Source organism: Pleurodeles waltl, chromosome 3_1, assembly GCF_031143425.1.
Source record: "Pleurodeles waltl isolate 20211129_DDA chromosome 3_1, aPleWal1.hap1.20221129, whole genome shotgun sequence".
NCBI classification, from domain to species: Eukaryota; Metazoa; Chordata; class Amphibia; order Caudata; family Salamandridae; genus Pleurodeles; species Pleurodeles waltl.
The window spans coordinates 517292845-517319012 of record NC_090440.1 but is presented as its reverse complement, the minus strand read 5'-3'; the positions used below and the strand labels follow the sequence as shown (position 1 = coordinate 517319012).

The following is a 26168-nucleotide window of genomic DNA, read 5'->3' as shown; positions in this document are numbered from 1 at the left end:
CACAACCTTTGCCAAAATAACCAAGAAGCATGTGGTGTAAGTGACTATAAAGCCAGTCAGCACAGATACCCGAGTGCCATCTAACACAGAGATCTAAATGTGCATCCTTCAATGAGGCCAAAGGAATCATTGACTGGAGTAACCATGGAGTAATGTCACAAAGTACGCAAGGAGCCATCTGCACCGGTATGCAAAGGACAATTTGGCACGTCATCAGGCATAAGTGGAAGAGGGTCAATTTGATAAGTGCGTCCAAAGACATTGGGAGGTTTATCAAGAGCATAATTTGTTACAATAATTGTCAATTGTCAATGTATAATAAAAGGTATGTAGCAGTGCCTGTGCGCATTTTACTCAGACCAAATACAGTATGTGATTCATTTCTCATAATTCTATGGGTAAACATGTGCATCAACAGTGCAGTAGAAATGTTGAGATGGACCTGCAACATCTCTACAATATGACCCAAGACAGAGGGAGCTTTTCTGTGGTAGGAGGGCACCAAGAGTGATCAGTCTCCCTTTTCATCGAGGCCAACAAGTGCAGGTAGAGAGACACAAGTATCTCCACCTCAAATGAAGGTGTTACATGTGGCGGACCCAACGTGGCCCCTGTCCCTTACATACTGCATAGAGTGTGTAATGTATGATGCTCAAGGGAGAAGAACAAAATTAAAGCCCGGGAAGGGGGGGTGGGGAGGGTTCTACGTGCAGACGTGTATTGCACCAGTACTTGAAGACAATGAACCAGAGAAGGAGTGATCAGGAGTGATGAGGAAATACTGCTTCGGCTTAGAGATCCATTGGGTAATTTGAAACACTGGGCTTTCCTGGATATTAACAGAACGGCTGCTCACATCTGCGGAGCACACTGAGTTTGGTACTCTCTAGGTTGACGATTTGAAAACTGCACCGTTTTGGAAATTCCCTTAGCGGCTGCACCTGCTGCGTTAACTTTGATGCTCGGCCCAGGTGTCTCTTGGCTTTGCTTTACACATCCGCTGTGCATTGTTTACGAGATGTCAGTTCGAAGAAAAAAATAACATTTAGAGCCACATACCAAGTTATCTATCATACAGTAATAAAACAACCTGAAATAAAAACCCGAAAAGCCACACAACAAGCAGACAGCTTCTAGTAGAGAAGCGGTAATGCTACAACAGGATGTGCTGATACTTCCTTCATTAGAGGAAAGGAGAACGCTCATGGGAAGCCTGCTGAAGGATGAGCTATAAGAAAACCCAAGAAGAGGGACAGAACAAGGACAGAGTAAATTGACTATGGAGACAACGGAGACACCTCAAAGGAATAGCTTGCTTCGCACCAACCAAAAACAATCTTAGATTTTAACCAGAGGTTTTCTAGCAAGTGACCTACTGCTGCCCTCAGCTTCTATTAGCATTCAGTTCGTGGTACTATAGATATAGATATTACATCAACTGCCAGCCTTTTTGCTTTGTCATTGCTTGTTTTGTCAATGTTTTCGTAAAACGCATTTCTTAAGACACTGCCGGGTCCATACTAACATAAAAAACAAACACTGGCTAAAAGAAAAAACTTTTTTTTTGGTCTCACAAAGAACACGTTGCCATGGCGGGCCCTGGAAGTGAAGGGAACTACACTTTGTGTTGCTGAGCGGTTTGTGAAAGAGCAGAATGTTTTCACTCAAAGCAAGGCTGAACAATGCTCAAGCTGGCTGACATATTGCTCCATACTTGTAGTGAATGACAGAACTACGTGAATGACAGAGACCACAGGCCGAATAGAGCTTGCTATATCTAGTTATAGTTAGGTCAGCATTTCAATAGAAAGTGTTTTTTTGTGTTGCTAATAACTTTGGCACAGTTTCACAAAACTTTCCAGAAAGTGTTCTGTTTTTTTGCCTATTTGGGGTAATCTATCAAGCGAGGTCTAAGGTTAAAAAAAAAAAGGGGGGGGGGGTTGTTCCCAAAACGCAAAATACCCCTGCATTTCCATAAACTTCTTTAAGAAGCACTACCGCAAAAACTGCTGAACAGAATTACACCAAATTTGGCAGAAATCTAGATCCTGATCTGCAGATTGTGCTTTTTGTGATTTGGTGTAAGTCGTTCAGCAGTTTAACAATTAAGTTACAAAAATATTTGCTTATCTGGACGGCTGGGTCTGCAAGAGTCTCCAGAGCCTTAGGGGGGCACCAGTTTGAAAATATAGTGTTCCGATTAGCCCAGGGAACTTTTTTCCCTTTGGGTCATCTTGCTGCCACGGAAGTGAGTGCTCTGACTGGCTACCAGCAACATGAGAAAAATGTTGCTGGCAGGCATTCCTGGACTCCGGGACACAGTCCCCTGTTCTGAACTTAAAAAACCTATTACGCGAAGAAAGGGTAAGGATACCCTGCCCCCCAGCCCCATGTGTAAGGGGGTGGGGAGTGGCAAAATCAGTTTGAGTAGGGAACATAACCATAACATATTGCTCCTGCCCGGAGGAAGCAGCATAAATAGCTGCTCCCTCCGGGCAGAAGCAATGCCAACTTCAACACCATGCAGGGAGCCTGTAGAGGCCCTTGGACATCCCTCACCAGCCCTCAATATGTTGTTACATAATAAAGCCCAGCACAATTGGACAGTATAGACTCAGAGCGACGGCCACACAGCCTCCCCCTCCCACCCCACCCCACAATTTACAAGAAATATGGCCATAGGGGGTGAGGTCATCAGGGCCTAATAACACTCTGGGAGGGAGAGGTGGGAAGGCAGCCCTCCTCCCCCTTTAAAATAAATAAGGCCCTAGGGGACATTTAGCTAAACTAACTTCAACTTGTGCTCCTGGCATGCACTGCTTGTGACCTCACATTACATCACTTATGACATGTTCTGCCATTTATGACATCAGTGATGACCTCTCAAAGGACATTTATGACACCACTGACAACATCATCCAAGCTTCTTTTGTACACACTACTCTATAAACTAGTATGGCTTTAGCCTGAAGGTAAGTACAAAATAGTTCTGAATAATATAAAGCATCATTAATGCCATCACAGATACAACTCCCTTAGGTCTAGCAAGCATGTGTTAGGTATAACATTGACCTTAAGTGGTACACTACATGGGTAGCCTACTTCACATTTACAAACAACCACAGTTATATGGGAAATCCTCACTGCACACTGTTCAATATGTATACAACTGTTAGTAGAAAGCAAGTTGCTCAAGACACTCAACCTCTGTTCCAAAATAAATGCCCCATTACAAACCGCTTGTATTTTAGCAAACCCCTCAGTCACCAAAACTACATCGAGAAACAAGGCTGATGAGTAGATAAGTGGGTACTGTAAGCAGTGTTTACTATCTGGAGAGAGTTCTCTCTGTACCACACTGTTTGTGGTGTATTTCTCATAAGAATTTCACTGTCTACAGAGTATTAAAAAGCTATCCACTAAGAATAGCATACACTTTACCCAACACTTGTCAAAATACACTATTGGCTTTAAATAACCAAGGTGTGAAGGTGCTAAAGATCATAGTACCTGCAGATTTCATACTGTGGTGAAAACTTTACAGATAGCCCATCTTCTGAAGCAAAAGCAGCACAGGTACATATTAGTACGTGGTGCACACAGTCTTATACGTTATGTATAAATTGTCATGCTGAGACAATTCTGTCTAATAACTCACGGCGGTTTACAATACTTAATATCTAGTACATAGACTCTTTGTGCTGTTGGAAGCTTTTTCTGCAGAACCATAAAACCTGTGTGGGACATACTGGTCACAAGTTGTCAATTATCATCTACACACAGTTATTCTTCAGCACAAAGATTTATAAAGTGTTCAATGCCTCTACACACCTTTGATGCATCAGAAGCACAAGCGTTTTGTAAAAACTTACACACATTAGCTGGACACACATAGAAAAGTAATGTGGTAACTACTCGCCACTATGTAAACTATAAAACAAACTAACACACACACTGGATGACGTCATCAATTATGTAATTTGAGATATCAGAGAGATCAAATGATGTCATAGAACATGTTATGAGTGATGTAATATGTGAGGTCATAAGCAGTGCATGGCGGAGGCACAAGTTATAGTTAGCTCTCCTAACTATAACTGGTGAATGTGTTTTTTAAGTTAAAAATGTTAATGTTATAACTGACATACACCTAACTATAATGTTGCATTAACTTTGTTTTTCAGTGAATCTATATACACACGCACATTTATTCACACAAACATGATTATTTAAATATACATACATATTTACACCCCCCCTCCCAATTTAGAATCACTGCATCCAGAATGACTGACAATACCACTAGGTTACTTCTAAATGGAATCTTCACTCATGGTGCTTTTTGAAAATCCAGCAGTCAGCTCTGCAGACTATGCAAACAATCTTGTACTATACAAGGACGGTCAAAGCCTTGTAGTGGAATTCTTGGGAGAGGGGTGGTGTTGGAGCAGTGTTTGCCTGCCTCTTTTTTTTTTTTTTTTTTTTTTTTTTAACGTTCACACTACGTAGCTAAAGAGTGGTTTGGGCAAGATAAATTCTGGGCAGATAAATGAGGCAGAAAGCCAACTGCAAGCTCGAAGAGAGAAACAAGCATGCTTTTAGTTGTCTACACCTGCTCAACACAAAAGAGGTCAGAAGGGCTGCAGCACCTATGACTGTCAGCTTTAAGTCAGAAAGTTGGAGGGGTTGCGAGAGGTCTCTTCTGCCTCCTAAACAGTCCTGCAACTAACAGCTGTATACAAAATCTGGGAGTCCAGTGAGTCGCACCATAACAAAGAGCTAAAGAACAGGTCTTACCAAACCCAAAATGGTTTGGAAGTCTTGCATACAATTTTGCTGCTCATGTTTAAAGGTTTTGACTATATTGAACAGGACACTGAGTGCGGAGAGAGTGGAGGTGCAACGAATGCTAGGTGGTGAACATATCACATTGTTGTTGCGGGACACCCCAACATGCTCTGTTACAGAAGGCTTGGTTGGGGGGTCACAGCAATAATATCGGACACAGCAGGCCGTGCGGTTCTACCCACACCAGAGTTCTGCATAAGCTAAATGACCAAGGAGGCCAAACTCAGGTGTAGGTTCGTTGACTTAGCACTGATGCCTTTCAAACAACTGATGGCGATGTCGTGGAAGGCCCTGTGGCACCTCCTGTGAAGAGCTGGTTGGGGGATCTTCTAAAATGGGCAGGGCAGATTAGATGTCCTCAAACGGGCCTGGCTATCCAGCAGGAGGGACTCAGTAGTCACTGAGTGGCATATATTTGTCCTGGACCTGGAAACTAAGAACCATGACAGACCGACTGACTGGAGGGCCCAGGAGACACGTCGTAAGACCTATACGTTATATTATCTTTATTGTAGTATGTGTAGCCTGCAGGCTGTACACACTGCACCCAACTATAACAGAGTCAGGCATGAGGTGTTCCAGTGCTCATTGTATTTTGCTTCATGATGCTGTTCCCTGCTCTTTATTTTTTAAGAGATAGTGATAAGTATCCGGGCCAACAACTCCGAAACAATTGTTTGTTTATGGGAATTCACCCAATCTTGTTGTTTTATTTCTTTTTATGAAAGGTTTAAATACCAATAAAGAAATTTAAAAAACTGACTGTTGAACATGACTCGGTCATAGTAGACAGCACACAACGGGTGTTGTGTGCCTAAGTAGTTCACAGGCCTCAATGTACATTTGGCTACATTTGCCAGAACCCTGTACCAGGTCAAGGAGGAGCTCCGTGCAGTGCGCATTAACAAGACATAAACCTACCAAGAACACCGGAAGGAATAATGACTTTAGACCGTGGCAGAGAGGAATTACCGTGACACTTTGATCACAAAATCGCTCAACTTGATCATCTACTGGAGATACTCTGCCCTTTAATAAGTTCATAATGAAAACCTTAATTTAAAAAAAATAAAAAAATAAAAGCAAGAATACCTTTTGCCTGCAATCTGTAGGTTTTAGTATTCTATACAATTTATCTTCGATCTGACAATCTCTTTAATCAGTAAATGAGCGTGTAGTGCCGCTTTTGGCATTTGTACCATAAGATTCATAATAATAAGAATCCACTTGCAAGTCGGCATTGTCTTTTTGTCTTCTGCCTAGGGGACGTGTTTAACCATGCCCTCCTCTCGGGTCTCAAACGTGTGTGGTGGCCATGGTGAACACAACACTAATGCAGTCTGCTGGGAGGCAATTTATATTAACAACTCGTTATTTACAATCCACACCAAGTGAATGAAGTGCAATTGTTACCATCAGTCTTAGCCAATGTAGCTCGACTTCCGCCCACAATACCACCTATGTACTGCACATTCAATATTTACATCATTGTAAAACAAACACTGGTAAAAGAAATAGGTCTGGCCTAGGTAATTTGGTGTGATTGTTAATTTGTATTGTTTTATTGCAAGCACATGCCACAAAAATAAAAATAAATAAATGTGGGCGCCATATCAATGCAATAATATTTGTTAATTTAAAGACGTTGGCGGGTGCAGCCGTTTTATTAGTGATGTGCTTTAAATACCAATACTTTCATTTGTGGCGTGTACTTTTTAAATTTTATTACTTGTAAAGCAGACAAGAGTAAACCACACCTTAACCAAACTCTTAGATCGCCAGCAGCTACAATTTTACTTAAAAACTTCACAGTAGCAAATTTAACAAGCATTTGCAATGCAATAGTTTTGTAAACTATTAACCGGACTTTTCTTGCCACATAAACTGCAAATTAAAAGTAAAACAGTTTCGCCTAAGTGAGCCAATTCACAGCGCCATGGCCGCCATGAGCATCAGCGTCACGGCCGCCATGAGCATCAGCAGTGAAGAGACAGAAAAAAGGAAAAAGAACTTTGCTTGCAGTCAATTATCCATCTAAGAGGGGCTATGGCCAAGGCGATAACAAAACCTTCCTCAAGGAGGGACAAACGTAAACCATTTACCAATGACAAAGGATTTTTGTAAGGGCAAGCCCACGAACGAGTGGTAGTGATCATCGTGAGGTGGGCGTGGTTAAAACCCCAAATGCATACCAACACGTTGGAAAAAGCAGTGCTTGTGCGCTGCAATGCTCGACCTATAAAGGAGACAGAAAAATATAGCCATCTAACTGGGCACCAAGAGAGCATGCAAAATAGATAGCTAGCATTTAAGTTAATATTTATTATTAAAAATTTTTTTTTTTTTTTAAAACACCGTACAAGCCAGCTTTGTCACTGAAGTGGAAGAAAATATTTTAGGCGAGCGAGAACGATGTGCACAGGATTTGTTCAGTTACTCAAAGCCAAGGATCCATTGGTAACGAGGACCGGCCCACTGCCCAATGATCTGTGCTGTAGTGGGCAGAAGCAAAATGTGATGGGAATTAAACCAGTCCAGTGGAGGAAACCTGTTGATCAAGGAACCTCCATCCATTTATATTATGTATGAGTTTTGGGAGTAAAAAATAGTCTGGTGAAGCAGCCAACGCTTTTTAAAGATCAGACCTTAAACGAATCTTATGGAAAGATGAACTGGGTAATTTTTGCATTTAAAATGGCATGTATTTCACCAGAATAAACCCATGTTCATTTCTTTTATGCACTAGACTAGACATTAAGTTCCAAAAGCTGAATCGGGGGGTTACTAACTGCTGAAAGAGCTCTGAGAGTGCTCCCATCCGACTCCACACTCCAGCACTAAAATCCGGAGGTTCCCACTCCATCAGAATGAGGACTTGGCTGACCCATGCCTCCTGGCCTTTGGTGCAGCTTTCAGCACTGATCGAGAGCAGTATTTGATGCTGAGGAGAGACAGAGCCACTTCACGCGGGCAGTCGCATAAACAAAATGGTGACTTTGGCTGCCTGAGAGTGATCGAGAGGACACATATTAAGCCCAGTGGAGCCCACTGTGAGCTAACGGTGCCCAATGAGACAGTTCAGCTAATCTGGGCCTAACACAGGGTGGAAAGAAGAGACTGCGATGTGGAAGTGCAGGAGCACAGGTGAACCTCGAGTTGCAGCTATTCCTGCTCCGGCTGAGCGCATTACTCTCATCTCACACCCCCACTCGTGGAGGGCGGGTGGTAGCGCAACGCTTAGCAACTGCGACCCACATTTTGTAGTCCCAGAGTTACTAGGGCAGAGACTCCAGAGTTGTGAGTGGAGAGACTGATGTGAATTGAGATGGTAGCTGCGACTGCCTGAATTGGATTGGTCTGTAGGCACTAGACTTAATGGAGTTGTGGTGAAAAGCCCAGGTGGGGATGAAAGTGAAACCTTTGTCTGATGGGAGGAGACACTCATGAAATGTGAAATTATAATTTTTCTACAGGTTTGCATTCTAAGTAAGTGCAGCATTGGGAAATGCTGAAGTGGGAGGAGGTAAGTAAACTGGACAGTTGAAATTTTGCCCTGTGAACTCTGCATTGATGAATAGCTGTCTTTTAAAAGCAGAGCGCACAGATTTGATAAGTAGGCTGCAACCACTCAAGCCTGTGGGGGTCTACAGTCATCCAGCGACAACAACGATGACGCAAGGTGCTGAAGAGCCGATCAAATTAGATCACATACTGACTGTAATTAAGAACTCAAGGAAGGCCATCAAACGTGAAGAACATGCAATGACAGTGGATCTCACACAACTCACGCACCAAAACATTTCAGCAAGAGTAGTGGCAGCGATGAACTCCAATCTGAGGTGAATACTCTTCTTTCACAGATGACTGAGGTACAGAGGAAGATGTGGGTGTTGGTGCCCCAGCAAAAGATGCAGAGAGGCAGTGACACTGCAACAATGTAAGGGTTGGTGGCATTCCTGACTGTGCTGATGGTTGCAAAAGGATTAGATGCTGGGAGAAATGGATGAGTGACAGTGGCTTCTCAAGGATTGTTGCAGCACTTTGTTATGTAGAGGGCACACAGGGTACCAGCAGTGTCACCTGTGCCTTGAGCTCCACCACAGCAAGTAATGGCCATGTTTCTCAATTATCGGGATCAAGACAACCTCCTGCAATCTGCCAGAAAGGTAGACCATTAATAACCAAAGGGTCTTTCTCTTTCCAGTTACACAGCTGCAGTCCAGGTCACGTATCGATCTTTCTTGGAGGTTAAGCATCACCTGCAGTAATTTGATGTAAAATACATTCTGCTTTTACTGGCTAATCTCAAAATACTCCTCCAAGACGAAACACTTTGTTTCTGTAAAAAGAATAAGGCATGGACTTAGACAAACAAACGGGCATCAAATCACGGCTTTTCACATGCTGAGGAGCTGCCCCAGGGATGTCGTAAAACAAGGAGAGCTACTGGAAGGATCAGGTTTAGAGAGCCTACCACGGAATATCAGCTTCCCAAGTGGTTGCTTTGAACGTCGCAGGCCGACTGGATTGGAGATCGCAACAGATAAAGATGAGAATACTCACTTAGATTCTGAATTCCAGGGATTGGAGGATGAGGAAGATCTCATGAGGAGTGGATGCCACCATAAGTAAAACCTATGCTTCTAATGATAAAGGGGCCTGACCAAGCCTTTTCAGGGGTCTCATCCTCTTACCTGATTCACTAGTTGTGTTTCACTATAATTTGCTTTACAATAAGGGTGGTAAGCCTCAGTTCCTGTTGAAAATCTTGCTATGGAGATGCCATACTTGGTGAAAGCAGGGATAGAAGTTCTGGTGGGTGTCGTACCTTTAGGTAGAGTTGGAGGGGGTGGGGTGCAAGACTGTGGGCACTAAATAAATAAACAGCTGACAGGATCGGAATGGGAAACCAGAGCAGCCCTGGCAACAATTTTGTTAGATCAGCCCCAGGGTTTTTGGGGGGTGCGGGAGGGTGGTGCAAGTGTGAAGCACTGCTGCCTTTGTTACTGGGGCCAAGTTTGTAGCACTGCTGCAAAACCAGCCCACACTGCTGCAAAACTGGCCCCCACGATTCCAGTCTTCTGGGAAACAGTTGATGCCTGCTATGGTCAGTCCAGCCCTGATGTCTGAGAGTAAGGAGAGAAGTGAATAGGTCAACTATGGCATGGCAGTAAATATGTCTGAGTATACAGAATGGGATGTTACCTATTTCATTGCGCATTCACCCACCCCAAACTTGTGCCAATCACACAACCTGTTGCATGTATGATTATGCAGTTGGCCAACTGCATCCTTTTTCAACGGGGTCCTGATTCAAAACAGTGAGGGATGTTAGTTGTTTTGTGTGTTTGATTGAGCACAAGATTGGTACACGTAGGAAGTAATGTGTGCTCCACTGACTTCAGATTAGTGTTGATTGATTGAAGAAAGAGTCAAAAGCTGGGTTTGTTTTTGCAGTGTGTTGGAGGAGGGGGGGGGGGCAATTAAACTGCTTTTGCAGCACCAGTGTTGAGGACAACGGAGGACTAAAAATATAATTTCCCAACCTGGAATGTGAGGGGGCAGGGTAATTAGGCTAAGAGACAAAGTGCATGCATCTGTAAAGAGAAGAGGTGAACAGTTTGCCTGTCTAAAAGAGATGCATCTCACTGGAGTGAGATGAGGTTGCGGGGTCAGTGTAAGGGGCAGATATTTGGCACAACATACTCCTCTTATGCTACGGGCGGGGGACCCTCGCTCGCATTGATCTGTGAGTGCCCTTTCAGTTGGTGGGCAACAGGAGTGACACGGAGGGTAGATTTACAATTTCAAAGGGAAGACTGGATGGTCAGCTGATAAGGCTGGTCAACCTTTATGCCCCAATGAAGCACAGATAGACTTTCTTGATTTGATGGCTGGGATGGTCCATGAGGACCAGGAGTGCATGATGCTCTGGGAGGTCCTCCGGAGATTTTATCTGAGCTCCCTCAGTGACTCTGGCCAGGCCCCTGCCTATGCTGCCAGGCACTCAGCCAGTTCTGTTGGCAATGCGATTGACCTCTTGGCTTGCTAACTGGGAGTTGTTCAACATTTGGCACATAAAACACCAATGCGAGCAGGAGTATTCATTTTATTTGCACGCATACACATTATAAACTAGATTTGATCTAGTCCTATGCCTTGTGCATCAATAGGAGAAGTTCCTGCACACTGACTATCTCAGCAAAACATTGTGGTGGGATGTGTACACCAGAGTACCTGTGTGCTTTCTCCAGCCCGCTGCCTTCCTTTACCTCTCCATAACTCTGATGGCACAGTACCATTTTTCGAGGAGGATGATGGAACTGCCGGGAGTGTGAGAGTTGAATGGGAAGCCTTCAAGGTCATAATCTGTAGTTTTTGTATGGGTAGACATATGGAACGCAGACAGATGTGGAGTGCAGTATTTCTAAGCTTGAGAACCAGTTCCAGATGTTGGAGATGGCTGGTGTCACTGATCTACTGAAAAAAACTGTAATCCTTTTTAGTTTGCACAAGTTGCAGAGACTTTGGGAAGGTTAAGTCGGGTAAGCCATCACCATTATAAAGCCCATGTTGCCAAAAGAGACAGTGACATCAATAAAGCTGGTAGGTTGCTGGCCCGAATGATTAAGTAGGACAGGGTCACATTACCCAATTACTAGCATACACAAAGTAAATGATGACAGTTGCAACCTAGGTTGGGATACATGAGTTATAAAGATTTTATACTGCATTGTATAGGTGGATTGGGGGCCGTGATTTAGAGGCACAACGTTGATACGTACATGCTGCTGGCTTGCCTTGATTGACCGCAAATTTGGTGTAGATCCTTGAGCTTCCCATCATACTGGAAGTGAAAAAGCTTGCAATAAATGGATTAGTGATGGAGAAAACGCGGGGGTTGATGGCTTTCTTAAGGAATTTTATGCACATTTCTGGAATGAGTTGTCTCCAAGTCTTTTGAAGGTATATAAGCATGCTTGGGATGAGGGTTTGCTTTCCCCCAACCATGTCAGAGGCAATTATCACCTTGATATAAAAATTAAAAAAACACAGGTAGACATCCACTGGTCGTAGGCTCTTCTCAGATCTTGTCCATGTTGAAACTACACTACAAGATCCTAGTCAAGCTACGAGTGACATGTTTGTCTCCATTGCTACTGGGACTTGTTCACCCTAATAGGTTAGGCTTAATTCATGATAGGAATAAGTCACTAAATATTCACAGTCCCAAGCCATCATTTTTTAGCCCACCATGCCACCTCAGTTTGGACCCAGCCATATGCAAATCAGTCTTGACCCTGCTCCTCATGGGATTAGTGCAGCCCGAACTGTCAGGCCAGGTCCTCCCTGAATCAGAACACAAGCAACCCAGAAGTGGTTTCACCTTAGTTCGGGCTCTTCAGCTAGGTATAACCTGGTTCCAGTGGCACAGTGAGTCCAGGACCCAAGTCTAGGAATACCGGCGCACTCAGGGAGGCATGCAAAAAGAACAAAGTGATGGGTGGAACGCTTTTTGGTAAACAGTCCTCTCCTGGGACTCGGAGACTCTGCAGTTACAATGAGAAATATGAAGAAAGCCTTGGGTACTCGTTTAGAGTGGGATTCGGGAGAAGGGTGAGATTACTGTATGTGGAACCCATGGCAAGGCTGGATGGTGTCTAAGGTAATGGCTGGCTATTCAGTGGGGTATGCATCAGGGCTACCCACTCTCCTCCCTGCTGTTCGCACTAACAATGGAGCCAATGGCACCAATGCTTAGGCTGATTGGATTCTCTAGAGGAGTCACAGTGCAAGGTTACACATGTGGTGTTTTTCTACGCCAATGATGCATTTCTATACCTGTGAGATCCAGGGTTGGATCTGCCAGTGATGTTGGCTCAGTTGGAGGTCTTTGGCAGGCACTATTGCTTTCTAGTGAATAACAACAAATCCTGTGTTTTCCCACTGAAGGCTGGGACTTGGGCTCTAGTTGCAGATCCACCTGAGCTGCAATGGAACTCTAGTTCCAAAACATATTTGGGCATTCAAATCCTTCTTGAGATGTCAATGCAGAAGAGGGTAACATGGAGAGGTTAGTTAGAGTCATCACAGAGTCTGTACATTTCTGGACTAATATGTGCTTTAAGAAATGGGTAGACTATCGCTATCCAAGATAGTGTTGTTGTACTTCTTTTCCAGTATCCCTGTCTAGGTGTCCACAACAGCCTTCAAAGAAGTTCATGGATTTCTATTGCATTTGTAATTTGGGGGCCTTAGGGGACAAATAGTTTCAAAGTGGCGTTAAGTAAATTACAGCTAGAGGGGGTTTTATAGCACCCGATTTCAAACTGCACTACAGTACTTAGCAGCCCTGTTGACATGGGTTGTGGCCACACCAGAGGTAGAGCATATTGGTGGCTTGACAAATATATATTGAGATTTCTGTTTGAGGTACTTGACACCAGGTGACACTCACAGAATGGATCTATATTGGAAATGGTTGCCAGGCACTGCTGGAAGAAATGCCTGAGCCGTGCTGCTTTGTTCACAGCATACTCTCCATTGCTCCCATTATGGTTATATAAAAGCTTGAAGGAGATTGGAACAATAACTGATAAGGAATGTTGGAACCAGTCTGGAGTGAGGGTTCTGTTCGGTGAGCAAGTACTAACATCTGACAAATTGTGTCGGAATGTAGAAGTCCCAAAGGGGCATTTTTAATGTTCAAAGCCTTGGTTTGTCTTGGAAGAAGGGTAGTGCAAAATCTCCCACGCACGCACACCACACCTAATTGTATTTTTAACACACAGGAGGGCAAAAAAGGCCATTAGGATTTAATACCACTGTCTGGGGCAACAATCAAAAGGTAAACATCGCTCATTTTTTGACTATTGGGAACATTATTAATAAGTACCTCATTTCCAAACAATGAGTGATGTTTGAGTATCCTTCCTTGGTATCTTGCAATGTCTGTTTTAAACCAATCCAAATTAAGATCTTGCAGAGGACATACCTCACCTCCTTCAGGCTGCATATTTAAATGCGTTTGGGGACTGCCCCCACTGCCAGAGCCCTGAGGTGGAGAGGACTCAAATGTTCAGGCACTGTTGTATACTGATCAGTTGCTGGGAATTGGTGCATGACTTAGTAAAGGCGGCGTCTATCTGGGATTACCCACACTTGCCAGCGACAAAAAGTTTGGGTGTATATATAAAAGAATTAAGATAAAATAAACTAAAAGAGATTTGCTGATGTAGTATGGCTCCTGGATAGGGTACAGATAGCAAAGACACTAAAGTCGGTTCAGGGGCCCCAACTGAAAGTTTGTTTCCCAGAACTGCCTAAATTGGTGGGTCATGCAGCAAGCAGATGGAGGGATAACTGGTTGGACGGTGTGGGATGTCATGGTACTTACATTAAAGGCCAAGGGGAAGAACCAGGCCTCATTAGCGCCCACAGATAATATGGAATAGGGCAGCATTGGAAGCAAGTGGCATGCCAACATGTGCCAATTGCCCTTCATTGGACATGCGTTTAAAAGAGGAAACACAAGTTAGCATTAGATACTAGGGCTAGAGCATATTGCGCCTTCGGGAGAGGTGATGCCGGTTATAGAACATCCTTCCCCTATTTTCCTCTCCCCCGCTTGCACAACATGTATCTCTCCCTGCCCCAAAAACCCAATGGTTTACCATCACTCAGAATTCTGTAAAAACCGCTGGAAAGCAAAAGATTCTGATTGTTTACTCTCAACATCAATTATCAGTTTTGACCATATTTATGTTTTTCATTGCTAATATGAGGCCTCGTCATTCGATGTAACGTTTTATTTGTTCTAAATATTTTATTGGCATTTTTAATAAAGAGGAACAAAGTAAAACATAAGAAAAAGAGTTCGGTACAAGCAAATACAAATAGCAAGACATGTATGCAATTTAAATACATATGAGCATGGCCATCAAATGAAACAAAGCTTATTATTTTTGAAACATTCACAGAGCATCTAGTAAACCACTTTGGGATGATTAGCGAATGGATTAAATGTGTGGATGGCTCCTGTAAAGTATCCGAGTAACATATATGTAACATATGTCATAACTGTAGCCAAGGCAGAGGGTTAAGGAATAAGAGGGGGTGAGTTTTGTAAAATAGTGGATAATTTATTTTGCCATAGTTACAACCAGGGATTATGATAAAATGGCAGGGATTGGTAGGTTTCCAATTTTGAGGATACGCTGCGAGTAAAGATATCAAGCGTTTCCCATATGTGTTGAGAGATTACAGAATAGCTTTTATTGAGGGAATAAGTTATATGTGTACACCTCAATTATGTAACGCAAACCCACCAAGTATTATAAGATACATTGTTGATGGATTTCCCTATGAACAGTAAATGTACAGTTTAGAAAGCTGAAACAATGAAGCAGTTTTCCTTTGCTATGGGGCTGACCACACGGCAGCTATTTTATGTTTGTGTGAAAAAAACAATACAAATTATAAAAATAAAGAACACTAATGGACATGGATCTCTAAATTCACTTCAACTCGATTCTTACTTCTACTTTGCAATTTGTGTACACTCAACATCAAGGCTCAGAGTAGAAAAATCAAAGCTATCCTGGCATCACCGAAATAGGTACCAAAATGCAAACGTCTCAAGCTCCACAAATGAAAACCTGCTTCAAATTAAACAACTGATGAAAATAAAAAAAATAGACATTGAAATACAGAATAGATGCCTAAATCCATTTGGAAAAGCAACTGGTTTGAGATAAGCAACAATTCTTGGAAATCAAGGCAGAATCGGACAATCGGTCTTAAAAACGCAGCATTGTAGGTAACCATTAGTCAGTGTATGAGTCCTTGATACCTCTTAGCACAGACTGACATACAAAAAGAAATAAGTTGAAAACCACAAACATAAACCTGCCCTTCAGTCCGTCACCTGCCTCTGCCCTCATAACTTGATCTTTCTAATCCCACAAGGATCCAATTTAATTACACTAAATTACATTTAGTTTTAGAATTCACTTATTTATTGGTGACTAATATGCTACGAAGAACGGTTTGAACCTAATGAAATGGAATTTGCAAAAATACACAGAAAAATACCCAAAAATGAAACCTTGATGTTTGGATCTTGCGTGACAAACAGCTAATCAACTACCCTTTTGAAGAGGTCTAGTTTGCCATCATCACCTTGCATCTGGTAGTCAACCACCACACAGCCTTCAACTCTACTTCACTGAAAAATTATGGGCATGGTTTAAAAAAAAAAAAAAAAAAAAAAAGAACACACAACAAAAATCAGGTGTCATTCTTAACTACTACATCCAGATGGCATCTCTTCCGCCATCTGATTGACTAACCAAGAACGCAATTATTTGGTGCACTTCATCTGAAGGCAATGAACATCTTTTAACTGAAGTAGCAATCAGGTCGAAGGGGTATGTAGTCACGGTGTTGTATTTGAACTCTGCAGGGCAAGGTTCAAGCAGCAGAGAAGGGCTGCGAGGCTAGAGTCCCACAAACTTGTTTCTAATAGATTACTTACTGAGATGTTGAGACTGTGGCCTGTGGATCTTAATGTTAAGTAGGCAGATCGGAACACGGATGCTATGGTCTAGTTAGCTGTGACTTACAACATTGACTACAGGCTTAATTCTGTTCTGATCCCGCACCCAAAGTAAATTCTTTCTCATCTCTGTGACTTGATCATTTTACTGAAGTCATCTTGCCAAAATAACTACTGCATTTAGCGCCACCTGTAACTTTTTCAGTGGCGTTCTGCCGCAGGGAAAATTAAATGAAACAGCAGACTAAGGTGAAGCAGACTATCTAATGACAACACCTCTTAGAAAACAGATAAAAGTTTCCTCAGAGTTTACTTTTATCGCTTTACCATGATCAGGGTAAATGTCACCCCGAGTTTTAGATTTTGTTAAAGGATTAAGCGACTTCCAATCAAAGGAGAATAGTCAGTAAAGTCTCCGAACACTGGAGTAAGGTGGGTGAACTCAGAAACGGAATCTGTCTTTTGCCAATTTAGCCACAGTAGTTTTATTTTCGACCAGTTGCCGATACGTCAGACATACACCTGGAATAGCAGAAGCGGGACAGGGGAAGGGCAGCACCAACCACTAGCAGGGTATCGCTGGCATAATTCTCAAACACAGGGCCTCTGCTCTTGAATTCGTTAGAAAGTTGCTTGATATAGATGTTAAACAAGCACTTGGAGAGCTGGGAACCTTGTGGCACTCCGAACCGTACAAAGGTAGTTGATGACTGGAACAGGAGAGTGAATCAATCTTAATTCTTGTTTATTAATGCCACCCACTGGTTTAGTCTAACAGACATGTCGTCCACAGCGTCAAACAGAGAGGACAGATTAAAAGGTCCTTTATAGGCTATCCACTTGAAACCCACAAAAACAAATAAAGCTATCTCAGTGCCACGACCTAGACAAAACACATTTAAAATGTTGCCAGTGGACTCACGGAGTCCTACAAGTGAGCATTGTTCCTAATGAATAGATTAAATATCTTTGCTGATTATCTGGGTCATCTGATCCTGGTCCATGGCTTCCAGTTTTCAATTTAGGGTAACAATACCTAGATACTGGTCTGTTCAGAAGGAAATATTATGGAAGCAGTCCACTTTCAGATTTGGTTGATGATGGTCCAGGTATAGATATCTAACCATTGGCTCAAACTTACCTCTGAAAAGACTTAGGTCAGTTACTGGCGACTGTAAGAGCATATGGGGTTGAAACGTTTAACAGTACCAAATAGAAGTTTCCCCAACACCACACAGCTATTAACATCTCCTTTTTGTGTGACCCAGTTATTCAGAGGCAAAGCTGACACATCTCTAGTTGGCTCAAACATGGACTAGGAAACACCCTTTAATTAGGGTTGTCCTAAAATCCTTTGCTCCAAATACAAGTAGTTAAGAATGCTGTGGCTCACGCTTTAGGGAGTGCATCTATTATATTCAGCAAAATATGTATTTACCATATGTGCACTATTTCTATCACAATTTCATTAAGACTTTTCCTTATGTTCACCATTCAATGTACAACACTACTACCTCTTTTCCTATAGGGCAAACTCCCTACTTATGTTCCTGAAGGAGTCCTCCGGTATTCTGAGCTTGGTGTTCTCTTCTGTAGTTTCTACATTTTTGTTGCCCGTAACCTTCCCAATATTCGTCAAGAAAAGATGCAGAAGACTTCCCATTAACATGTGCTAAAACGAGAACCATCTCAACTTCAGAAAGGAGCTCAAAACACAATTATACTTTTTTCTTTTCTGATGAACAATTATGACCTTTTGCCTGTAGTTCGTATCAATGACATCTGCTCTGGTAAACTAGAACCATATAAAAGGCAAATCAAACAAGTATATTTGCAAACACTGTTTCTTTATTTGCTCACCTGTACAATAATCTAGGTATTCTTATATACAGCCCTCAAATGCAGTCTTTAGCTATTTTCTCCCAGCACTTCAATACATCAAGGTTTAATACTCCATAAGAACAAATTAACACCTCGTTTAGAATTGGATCTCACAATGCAACCTTCTGGGTGCTCTAACCAATGTCATTTGAATAACTCACTTCTCTAAGCCAAATGTGCAGTTGACATGCCTTTTATGATTTGCCCGGAGTTAATGTTAAGCCCTTTCTAGAACTCAAAAGTTGTTGGTTGAGCACCGTTTGGGACTCGTGAAGGTCTTTTTGAGCACTGCCTCAGCAAGAAATAAAAGAGCCCCTGCAAGCGGTTCAGTGAGGATAGAGAGTATTATCGCTCATATTCTTAATGCTGAAGATCTACAAAGATTTATGAGCAAAACGGGCCAATGATGAGGAAACTGAAAGAAAAGCAGATTATGCCTCCTTCAAGATAAAATAAGATTTCTGGGCAGGCACAGAAAAAAAGATCGTTGAATCACAGAAAGAAACCGAACAGCTTTTAGGGCCGTAACTACCATTAGCAATATTGATGGAGATGCTTTTGAATCTAATCAATTTATTAGTAAACAAGATATTTACCTTTGTTTTAGCTTTCTGTGGTGGACACTCTAATCGAAGATTATTCACTTTAGAATATCCCCAGGTGCCAGATTAGACCTGGAAAAAGTTTCAGCATAGCTCTTGCATGCTAGTAGATGGCAACGTGCTGCTCCATATCGAATTCTTTCTGCCCCAAAGTAATGGCTGGAGCTGCAACGAGGCACAATCCAAGAGCACTGACATGAGTTGGTTTCTGGAGTCCATCCGCACCCTTGGATGTAGAGCCCAAAAATGAATTGTTTGTGCCAGGAGGCACATCTTTAACTTGGGATCTTTTAGATGAAAAATAGTCCATTCTACAGTTTAGTGAGGCTGGACGGAGGTGAGTAATCTGTAGTTAGAGAGTGTAGCCACCAGAAATAGTGCTACAGAGGGTAAGAAACTTGTTCTTCTGATGGATACTTCTAACCACAGATTTCTCACTCTTAGAATAGATATTGAAAGAGTAGATCCCACGGTGGTGGGTCTGTGGATTGACTCAGACCAAAACGACCTGCAGGACTGAATGGCCAAAATGCCCTTTATGTCAGACCTGGCTGTCAAGGCAGTAGTGCTTTGCTAACATGAGCACATATGCATAAGTTGCAGCCTGACAAATTTCCAAGACAAGCAGTCTGCATGCTAAAAGAATGTTAGAAGCATCATTTCTAGTGGAATGGACCACAACACCTTTGAAGGCTGCTTCTTAGCCATTGTGTAGGAGATCTTAAAACAAAGGACTGTCAAGCTGGGGAAAGTCAATTTCTGCACTGCCTTGCCTTTCTCTACCTGGAAAACACCACAAATAGTTGATCCTCCACCAGATGGTCCTTGGTATGATGGATGAAAAAGCAAAGTGTTCTTTTGAGGTTCAAACAATGCAGACGGTTCTCCTCTCGCGAGATGTTAGACAGGGCAAGAATGCTGAAAGTGTGATGGACTACCCAACAGGAAACAAAGTCACTAATTTTGGCTGAAAGACCGTCGTAGTACTCAGCACTATCTGTCTGGAAGGAGAGTGGTGTAAGGCAGCCAAACAGAGAGCTGAAAAGCTCAATCATGCAATGAGCGAAGGTGACTGGAAAGAGAAAGGCCTTCTTCGTGGTTAGGATATGTAGAAAACAGCTGTGCAACAGCTCGAAAGTGGTACACATAAAGAAGGTAAGGACCATCAAGGTTGCAGTTTATCCTAAAATGGGTCCATGTTATGGGAGCCACACTAAGTCTCAAACATATCTCAGCACCTGGCAACAGATTTTGTTAAAGAAAGCCTGGATGCCAGAATGACATTCACTACTTTGGAGGGTAGCATGAATGTTTTCAACTGTCACTGCTTAATCTCCACATATGGTGTAGGATGTGCAGACCTGGGTGCAAGATCCAGTCTTTCTCCTATGACAGAAGACCTCCCGAAGCAGCAGCCTGATCGGAGAACAGATGCTCATGCCCAGAGGTTCCAGGCACCAAACTGTCTTGGCCCAATCCTGAGCCACTAAGGTAACATGGGCCCAGTCGTTTCTGATATTCAGCAGCAGGAAGGCGTACAGGACTCCCATACTCTACTATAGTAGAGATGGCCTTCTTGGAAAATCCAATGCGCAAAAGTGATGACACTGGGCATTCTCAGCAGTGGCAGAGAAATTAGGCCCAAGTTTCTCCTCATTGCTTGTGTCACACCTCCAGGAGTAGCTCCCATTAGTGATCTGCTAGGCATCACCAGCTGAGTTTGTCCTCCCTGGTGTTTGAAGATCCCTCCTAGGTGAGGTACATTTAGGGAATTGCAGCAAGGTGCACAGGCAGAGGCCGGGACCTCACTCTGCCCTGCTTGCTGCAATACCACATAGCAGGAATGTTGCGCATGATGACCTAAATCGGCCTCCCCTTGATGGACTGCATGAGACTTTCAACACCAAGCAAACAGCCCGCAACTCCAGTAGGCTGATAAGGAGGTACGGCTCTGCTGGAGACCTGTGTCCTCTGATCTCTGCCTCTCCCAAGTGACCTCCCCAACCCAGCAGTGACACATCAGTCACCACAGCCAGTGCTGGGTGGAGTAGGAATCGGAATCAGCTGCAGCATCTACTCCTTGGTAGAGGACAGGGAGCAAGACCAACTTCTTAGAATGGCGAGTATTCTCGCAACTTGGCGAGACTGGGACAAGGCCTGCTTTGACTTATTGTACTTCCTTTTTTAACATTTGACTTAGCCGAAGAATTGGGCCGCAATGATGTAACCGGCCCAGAGAGCAGGAACAGTACTGTACCCTCTACTTCAAGCAGAAGCAACCCTTAGGTGGCTTCCTGCAATACTTGCTGATATACAGCTTAAACTCAGGACCCTGGAACAAATTCGGACTGTCAAGGAGCACGCCTCACACAACTTGCAGTTGTGGGCTGACCCCAAACATCAGAGACACTTTATTGGGATCTGGCAGGGACATTTGTTCGTGACAACCCTTACAAGCTTGCCACTCTGTAGTTTTAGTAGGGGACATGTTCCCTTGCATACAGGAAACACATTTGCAGAGAAAAAGCTTAGCAGCTAACTAGAAAAAGTAGGAGCTACCTCTAAATCCGCACATGAAGACACAGTATGAAAAGAAATTATGTCATGAGCACCTATATGCATCTAGAGCAGTAACTTACTGGACAGAGCAGAATAAACGCAGAGCTGCTTGATGCTATTTACTTGTGTACAGGGGTTATATTGAAAAATATCATGGATTCAGCCTGGCACCTGGGGATATTCAAAATGTGAGGAATCTGAGGTTTGAAGTATCCATCAGAAGATCTTTAAGAATTAATATTGTTCTCTTTACTGTAATGAGAAACCTCTAATGAATAAGACAACCAAACCGGTTTGGCTCCTTAAATAGTGAAGACAATTATATGTTGTCTCTTAATATTTAAATGAAATAAATTACTACTCAATACTGAAACCGAGAACAAACACTTGGCTTATCTTCATTATGTTATTTTTTAAGCAACCACTATCTCCCATGTTAAACTATTCTGATATCGTGCAAGCAGGCAAAACATCTCACTCTATAGAATTGATGGTCACCTCTCATCTTGAAAGAGGGAAAAGATCTTTCACAATGTGCAACTTACAGCCCAAAGCTCACTCACAAATGTAGAATTAAAGGTATTCACAAGGATTCTTGCAGTAAAACTGGAAAAGTATCCCCCACATATTAGATCATTCTCAGAATGGCTTCATTAAAGGAAAAAATTGATTCTAAATTGTAAGATATGCTCTTGATTTAACTCAAACAGAGTGAGACTGTTTACAGCTGTAGTCCTTGACGGGGAAAAGAGATTTGACACAGAGAATGGGACCTTCTTAAGGCAGACGTTGGAGAAGTTATTTTTCCTTCTTGCTTTGCAAATATAGTCTACAGCAATGATTAAGTATCTAATAATGGTGTCTTATCTTGTTTTTCCTCTCCAATGAGGCCCATGTTAGTATTTCCCCCACTATCAAATCATATTCAATCTTCCTTTCAAGACCCTTTGGAATTCACCCGAGAATTGACTATTTGGCAGCAGCCATTCAGTGTGATGAATATACTTGTTGTCTTAAGCCAATGATGCCTCAATACATCCCGGGTGTATAGTGATCTCTCAACTAAAAAAGTAATGTTACTAAGACAAGGGTTTTTCCCGTTCATAGAGCTTGCATAAAGAGACAATGTGGGCAAAAGGGGGAATTGTCTGAAAAATATAACAAATATATAGGAATACAAATAGTTTAGAAGTTGAGTTCATCTCAAGACAACTTCAAAGAAGTACTGTCACAAAATATGGAGGACTGAGACTGATGATTAGGTGTTAACGATAAGCATAAGGACACAAATAACATTTTCGGCACATGTTCTCAAGTCTACTTTCCCACTGTGGAAAAATTTCTCATTAGCATATAATGTCTTTAAGGGTTTCTTTTGGGGGCATGAAGAAGCTTTCTAGCCAACCTTGTGTTAGGTGCTGGGTGTCCTGTTCTGAACCAGTATGAACCCGCTTTTATATGACTTGACCTTTGATAACAGATTTCTTATGTGGAAGAAACATAAGCATTCTATTAATTGAGCCTTGTAAAATGCATAAATTAAACAATACCCAGGGATACTGAAAAGAGGCAGCAGAGGGCCAAATTATGCAGCACAGTTGACTAAATTATGCAGCAAGAAAAGGTAAATTATCTTGAGTAATGCTGCAAATTCTGTGATAGTATTGCTACATTATTTTTCTCATTTTTTACACTTGTTAACACTTATCCAGTATATGTTACATCTTATTAGTACCAGTTTAATACCCAAATATAGCAAGAGGCAACAGAAAGGTGACGAGTTAACCTTTGCAAAGGTCCTTTCACTGCGCACTAACACAAGTTGCTGTTTTTAGTTACTTGTGAACCATATGAGCTAGAAAGATTTTTTTAAATTACAATCTGCAGGCTATGCAGCAGATCATGAATTATGTGGCAAATAGAACAAATCCATAATTATGCTGTAAATGCAGAGTTCGCACAATCACATAGTTCCAGTGGCCCTGGCTATACCATTTTGATGTACGTTATTGCTAATCCTAGAACCGCTACCAATGGTCTTCTACAAGGAAATTTGGATGCCTTTCATGGATCACTTGCGATTATCTTAATCTTGTGTCTTGCTTTTAGCACTGCTGTATTCAAATTTGTTCAATCATGTGATGTGCAGAACATTCCATTCAAATAGCTCTGGACAATAATAAGACCATGTCCCCAGAAAGCCAATTCTAAGAAGCTTGATCTTCGGAATATAAACCCAAGAATTTCACAAAAAGGGCTTTTACAGTAGTTCAATCTGAACTGTGTACTAAATCAAAAATAAAATTGGCAAAAACAAAGGCATCCTTTGCAGCAGTGAGCTGAAGAAGGAATTAGTTACCTCCACAATGTCGGAGTTGGTCCTGCTTTCGTGCGGCTCGTTGTACTCCGTGTACTTAAGAAGAACTTTATCCATGTCTGTGCTAGCATACTGGAACAGTTTGTTGGAGCTGTTGAAGATAATCAGAGCAATTTCGCAGTCGCAGAGGACGCTTAGTTCATAGGCTTTCTTCATTAACCCAAACTTCCTCTTAGTGAAGGTGACCTACAGAAAGAAGAGACAGTAGGTTTTTACTTTCCAATATTTGGGAAACATGGAAGTATGATTCTAAAGATCTTTTGCCCTTTGTGTTTAAACTACTAACCTCACTGAAATTTGACTTTGAAAGTTATGAAACCAGATTCCTGGTGCCTACGATGCACAAGCAAAGGAGGAAGTGTCAGCACATAATTAATGGCCGACCCCACATGGTGCTCTAGTTTGGCCAGTAAAAAATGTAATGATATCTGTTTAATTAATAACTAGTATTCCCCTTCAGTGAACTCAAAGTCAATATGTAATGTTTTACTTAAGAGCCAATAGGACGTGGTTTCCTTTTAAGGATGCGATTTGTCCAACATCTAGATAAAAGCCTTAAACCTGCAAAGCTGAAAGTAGTTTAAAAAAAAGAGAGAAAATTCAGTAAAGCTGTAGCCATAGGAACGTATCGGGAGACCTGTCCCTGACAGACTGTTGTAAATAATTTTAATGAGAGGTTCTCTTTCTGGCCATCAATTGATAATTGCTCCTATGCTGGACAACATGATGTACTTTTATTTCCACAACGACAAATTTGCAATTGCTACAAACTTTGCTTAATGCAGTCAAACCGAATCTCTTTTACCATCAACAGAAATCGAATGTAAAAGACACAAGTTGTTAGGGTAATGAAGCACATTTTTTCAGAACACACTTGTTGAATCTTTTTGTAAAGTTTGTGTGACCTTCCCTTCATCAACAAACCATCAAAACTCGTGTCACGCTTTTACATGGAGGCATAAGGAGAATAAATTAAGCTAAAGCCTTATTTTTAATTTGCTCCCTCTTAGTTCTTCAATAAGTAATCACTGGGGTTGCTCTTCTTTGGTTCGATCAATGCAGTGCTTTCACCCACTACGTGGGACAAAAGAATTACGGGATCTTTTTGAGAGTGTTGGAGACCTAAGAACACTTGCCCGGGTGTAGGAGTGAAGTACAAAACACATTTTATCAACTAATGCTTGTCTTTATGTTTTCACATATGTATTTGCTTCCTACAGTATAAACAGCATGGTTGCAGAGACCGATGGCCCCAAAACACAATCAGCACCAAGCGCTTCTTAGTCTGACCAAAACACGTTTGGAATCAAGTGAGTTTTGGTCAGATCATGACTTCCTCGGCACAGAAAGTAATTACAGTGCAACCACAAGTTTATACCACAGCACCAACAAATAAGCAGAAACTAACAATTGTAGTTAACAAATTGTGATGAATGTTGGTTTATGTTGTATCTTTGCCTAAAACCCTGACCGCTGCTATGATTGCTCGATAAATCCCACCACTGTATTGACAATAAAAACAAGATCACAACCTGGAGAAAAAAATTCCTACAATATTCTTTCCCAATGCATGCCTATAGTGTGGCACCCAAAGGCATAAGATGGCCAACAACCATCCTCACAAACAACCTAACAAGATCAATGACTCATGAGCATGATAACAAGAATTACATAGACTGATGCGGACATCAATAACTAAAGTAACGAAATGGAGCTTAGCAGTAAGTACTGCAGCAGCATCTGTACTGCCTTACAGGGGCAAGCCATCTTGAAGCTGTGAAAGTGACATATGTACTCATCCCAATTCAATGGTACTCAGCTATTGACTTGTGAATTAAGATAATAAGTGCCAAAATTCCATCCTGGGAAAAGAGGTTTCCTACAGATCTCAGCACCAGTCAGTTGAAAGACTGAACTACCTTAACTGATAGTTCACTACAATTTGAGATGCAAAATGATTAACCATCACTGGAGATAACACTCCAATCACACCCTGTCATATTTGCATGGCTGCAATTATTTCTGTGTGCCTGGCAAGATGTTGTAGTCTCACAGCAAAGCAATTAACGGGGCTACGACTCAATTTCTGTACCCTTTAATCATACACGTAAAATGGAATACATTTATGACATGTATGATCGGTTCTCCTGTCAGGGAGGCAGGTCAAGCTCAACAGTAAATGTTATAGTTTAGAGAAATGTACAACTGTCTATTATTACTTATCAATTCAATTGCAATGACAAAAAAAGACCTTGTTACTTCCGCAGCCTGATAACTGAGCTGCGGAAAGCTTTTTTAAAGGGTTCACCCATGCACAAGTAGAGGGAGGAGGAAGACAAAGCAG

The 26168-nt window shown here is 42.1% G+C and overlaps 1 protein-coding gene across 8 annotated transcripts in view; it reads right to left on the bottom strand.

Annotated features, from left to right (window-relative positions):
* Positions 1-26168, bottom strand: part of MEF2A (myocyte enhancer factor 2A) — a 455794-nt gene that overhangs the window by 305540 nt on the left and 124086 nt on the right. For all 8 annotated transcript variants that reach the window (XM_069222772.1, XM_069222774.1, XM_069222773.1 and 5 more), the window contains one exon: positions 23807-24010. In XM_069222772.1, the coding sequence (XP_069078873.1) occupies positions 23807-24010 (204 nt within the window). The remainder of the gene's footprint in view (positions 1-23806; positions 24011-26168) is intronic.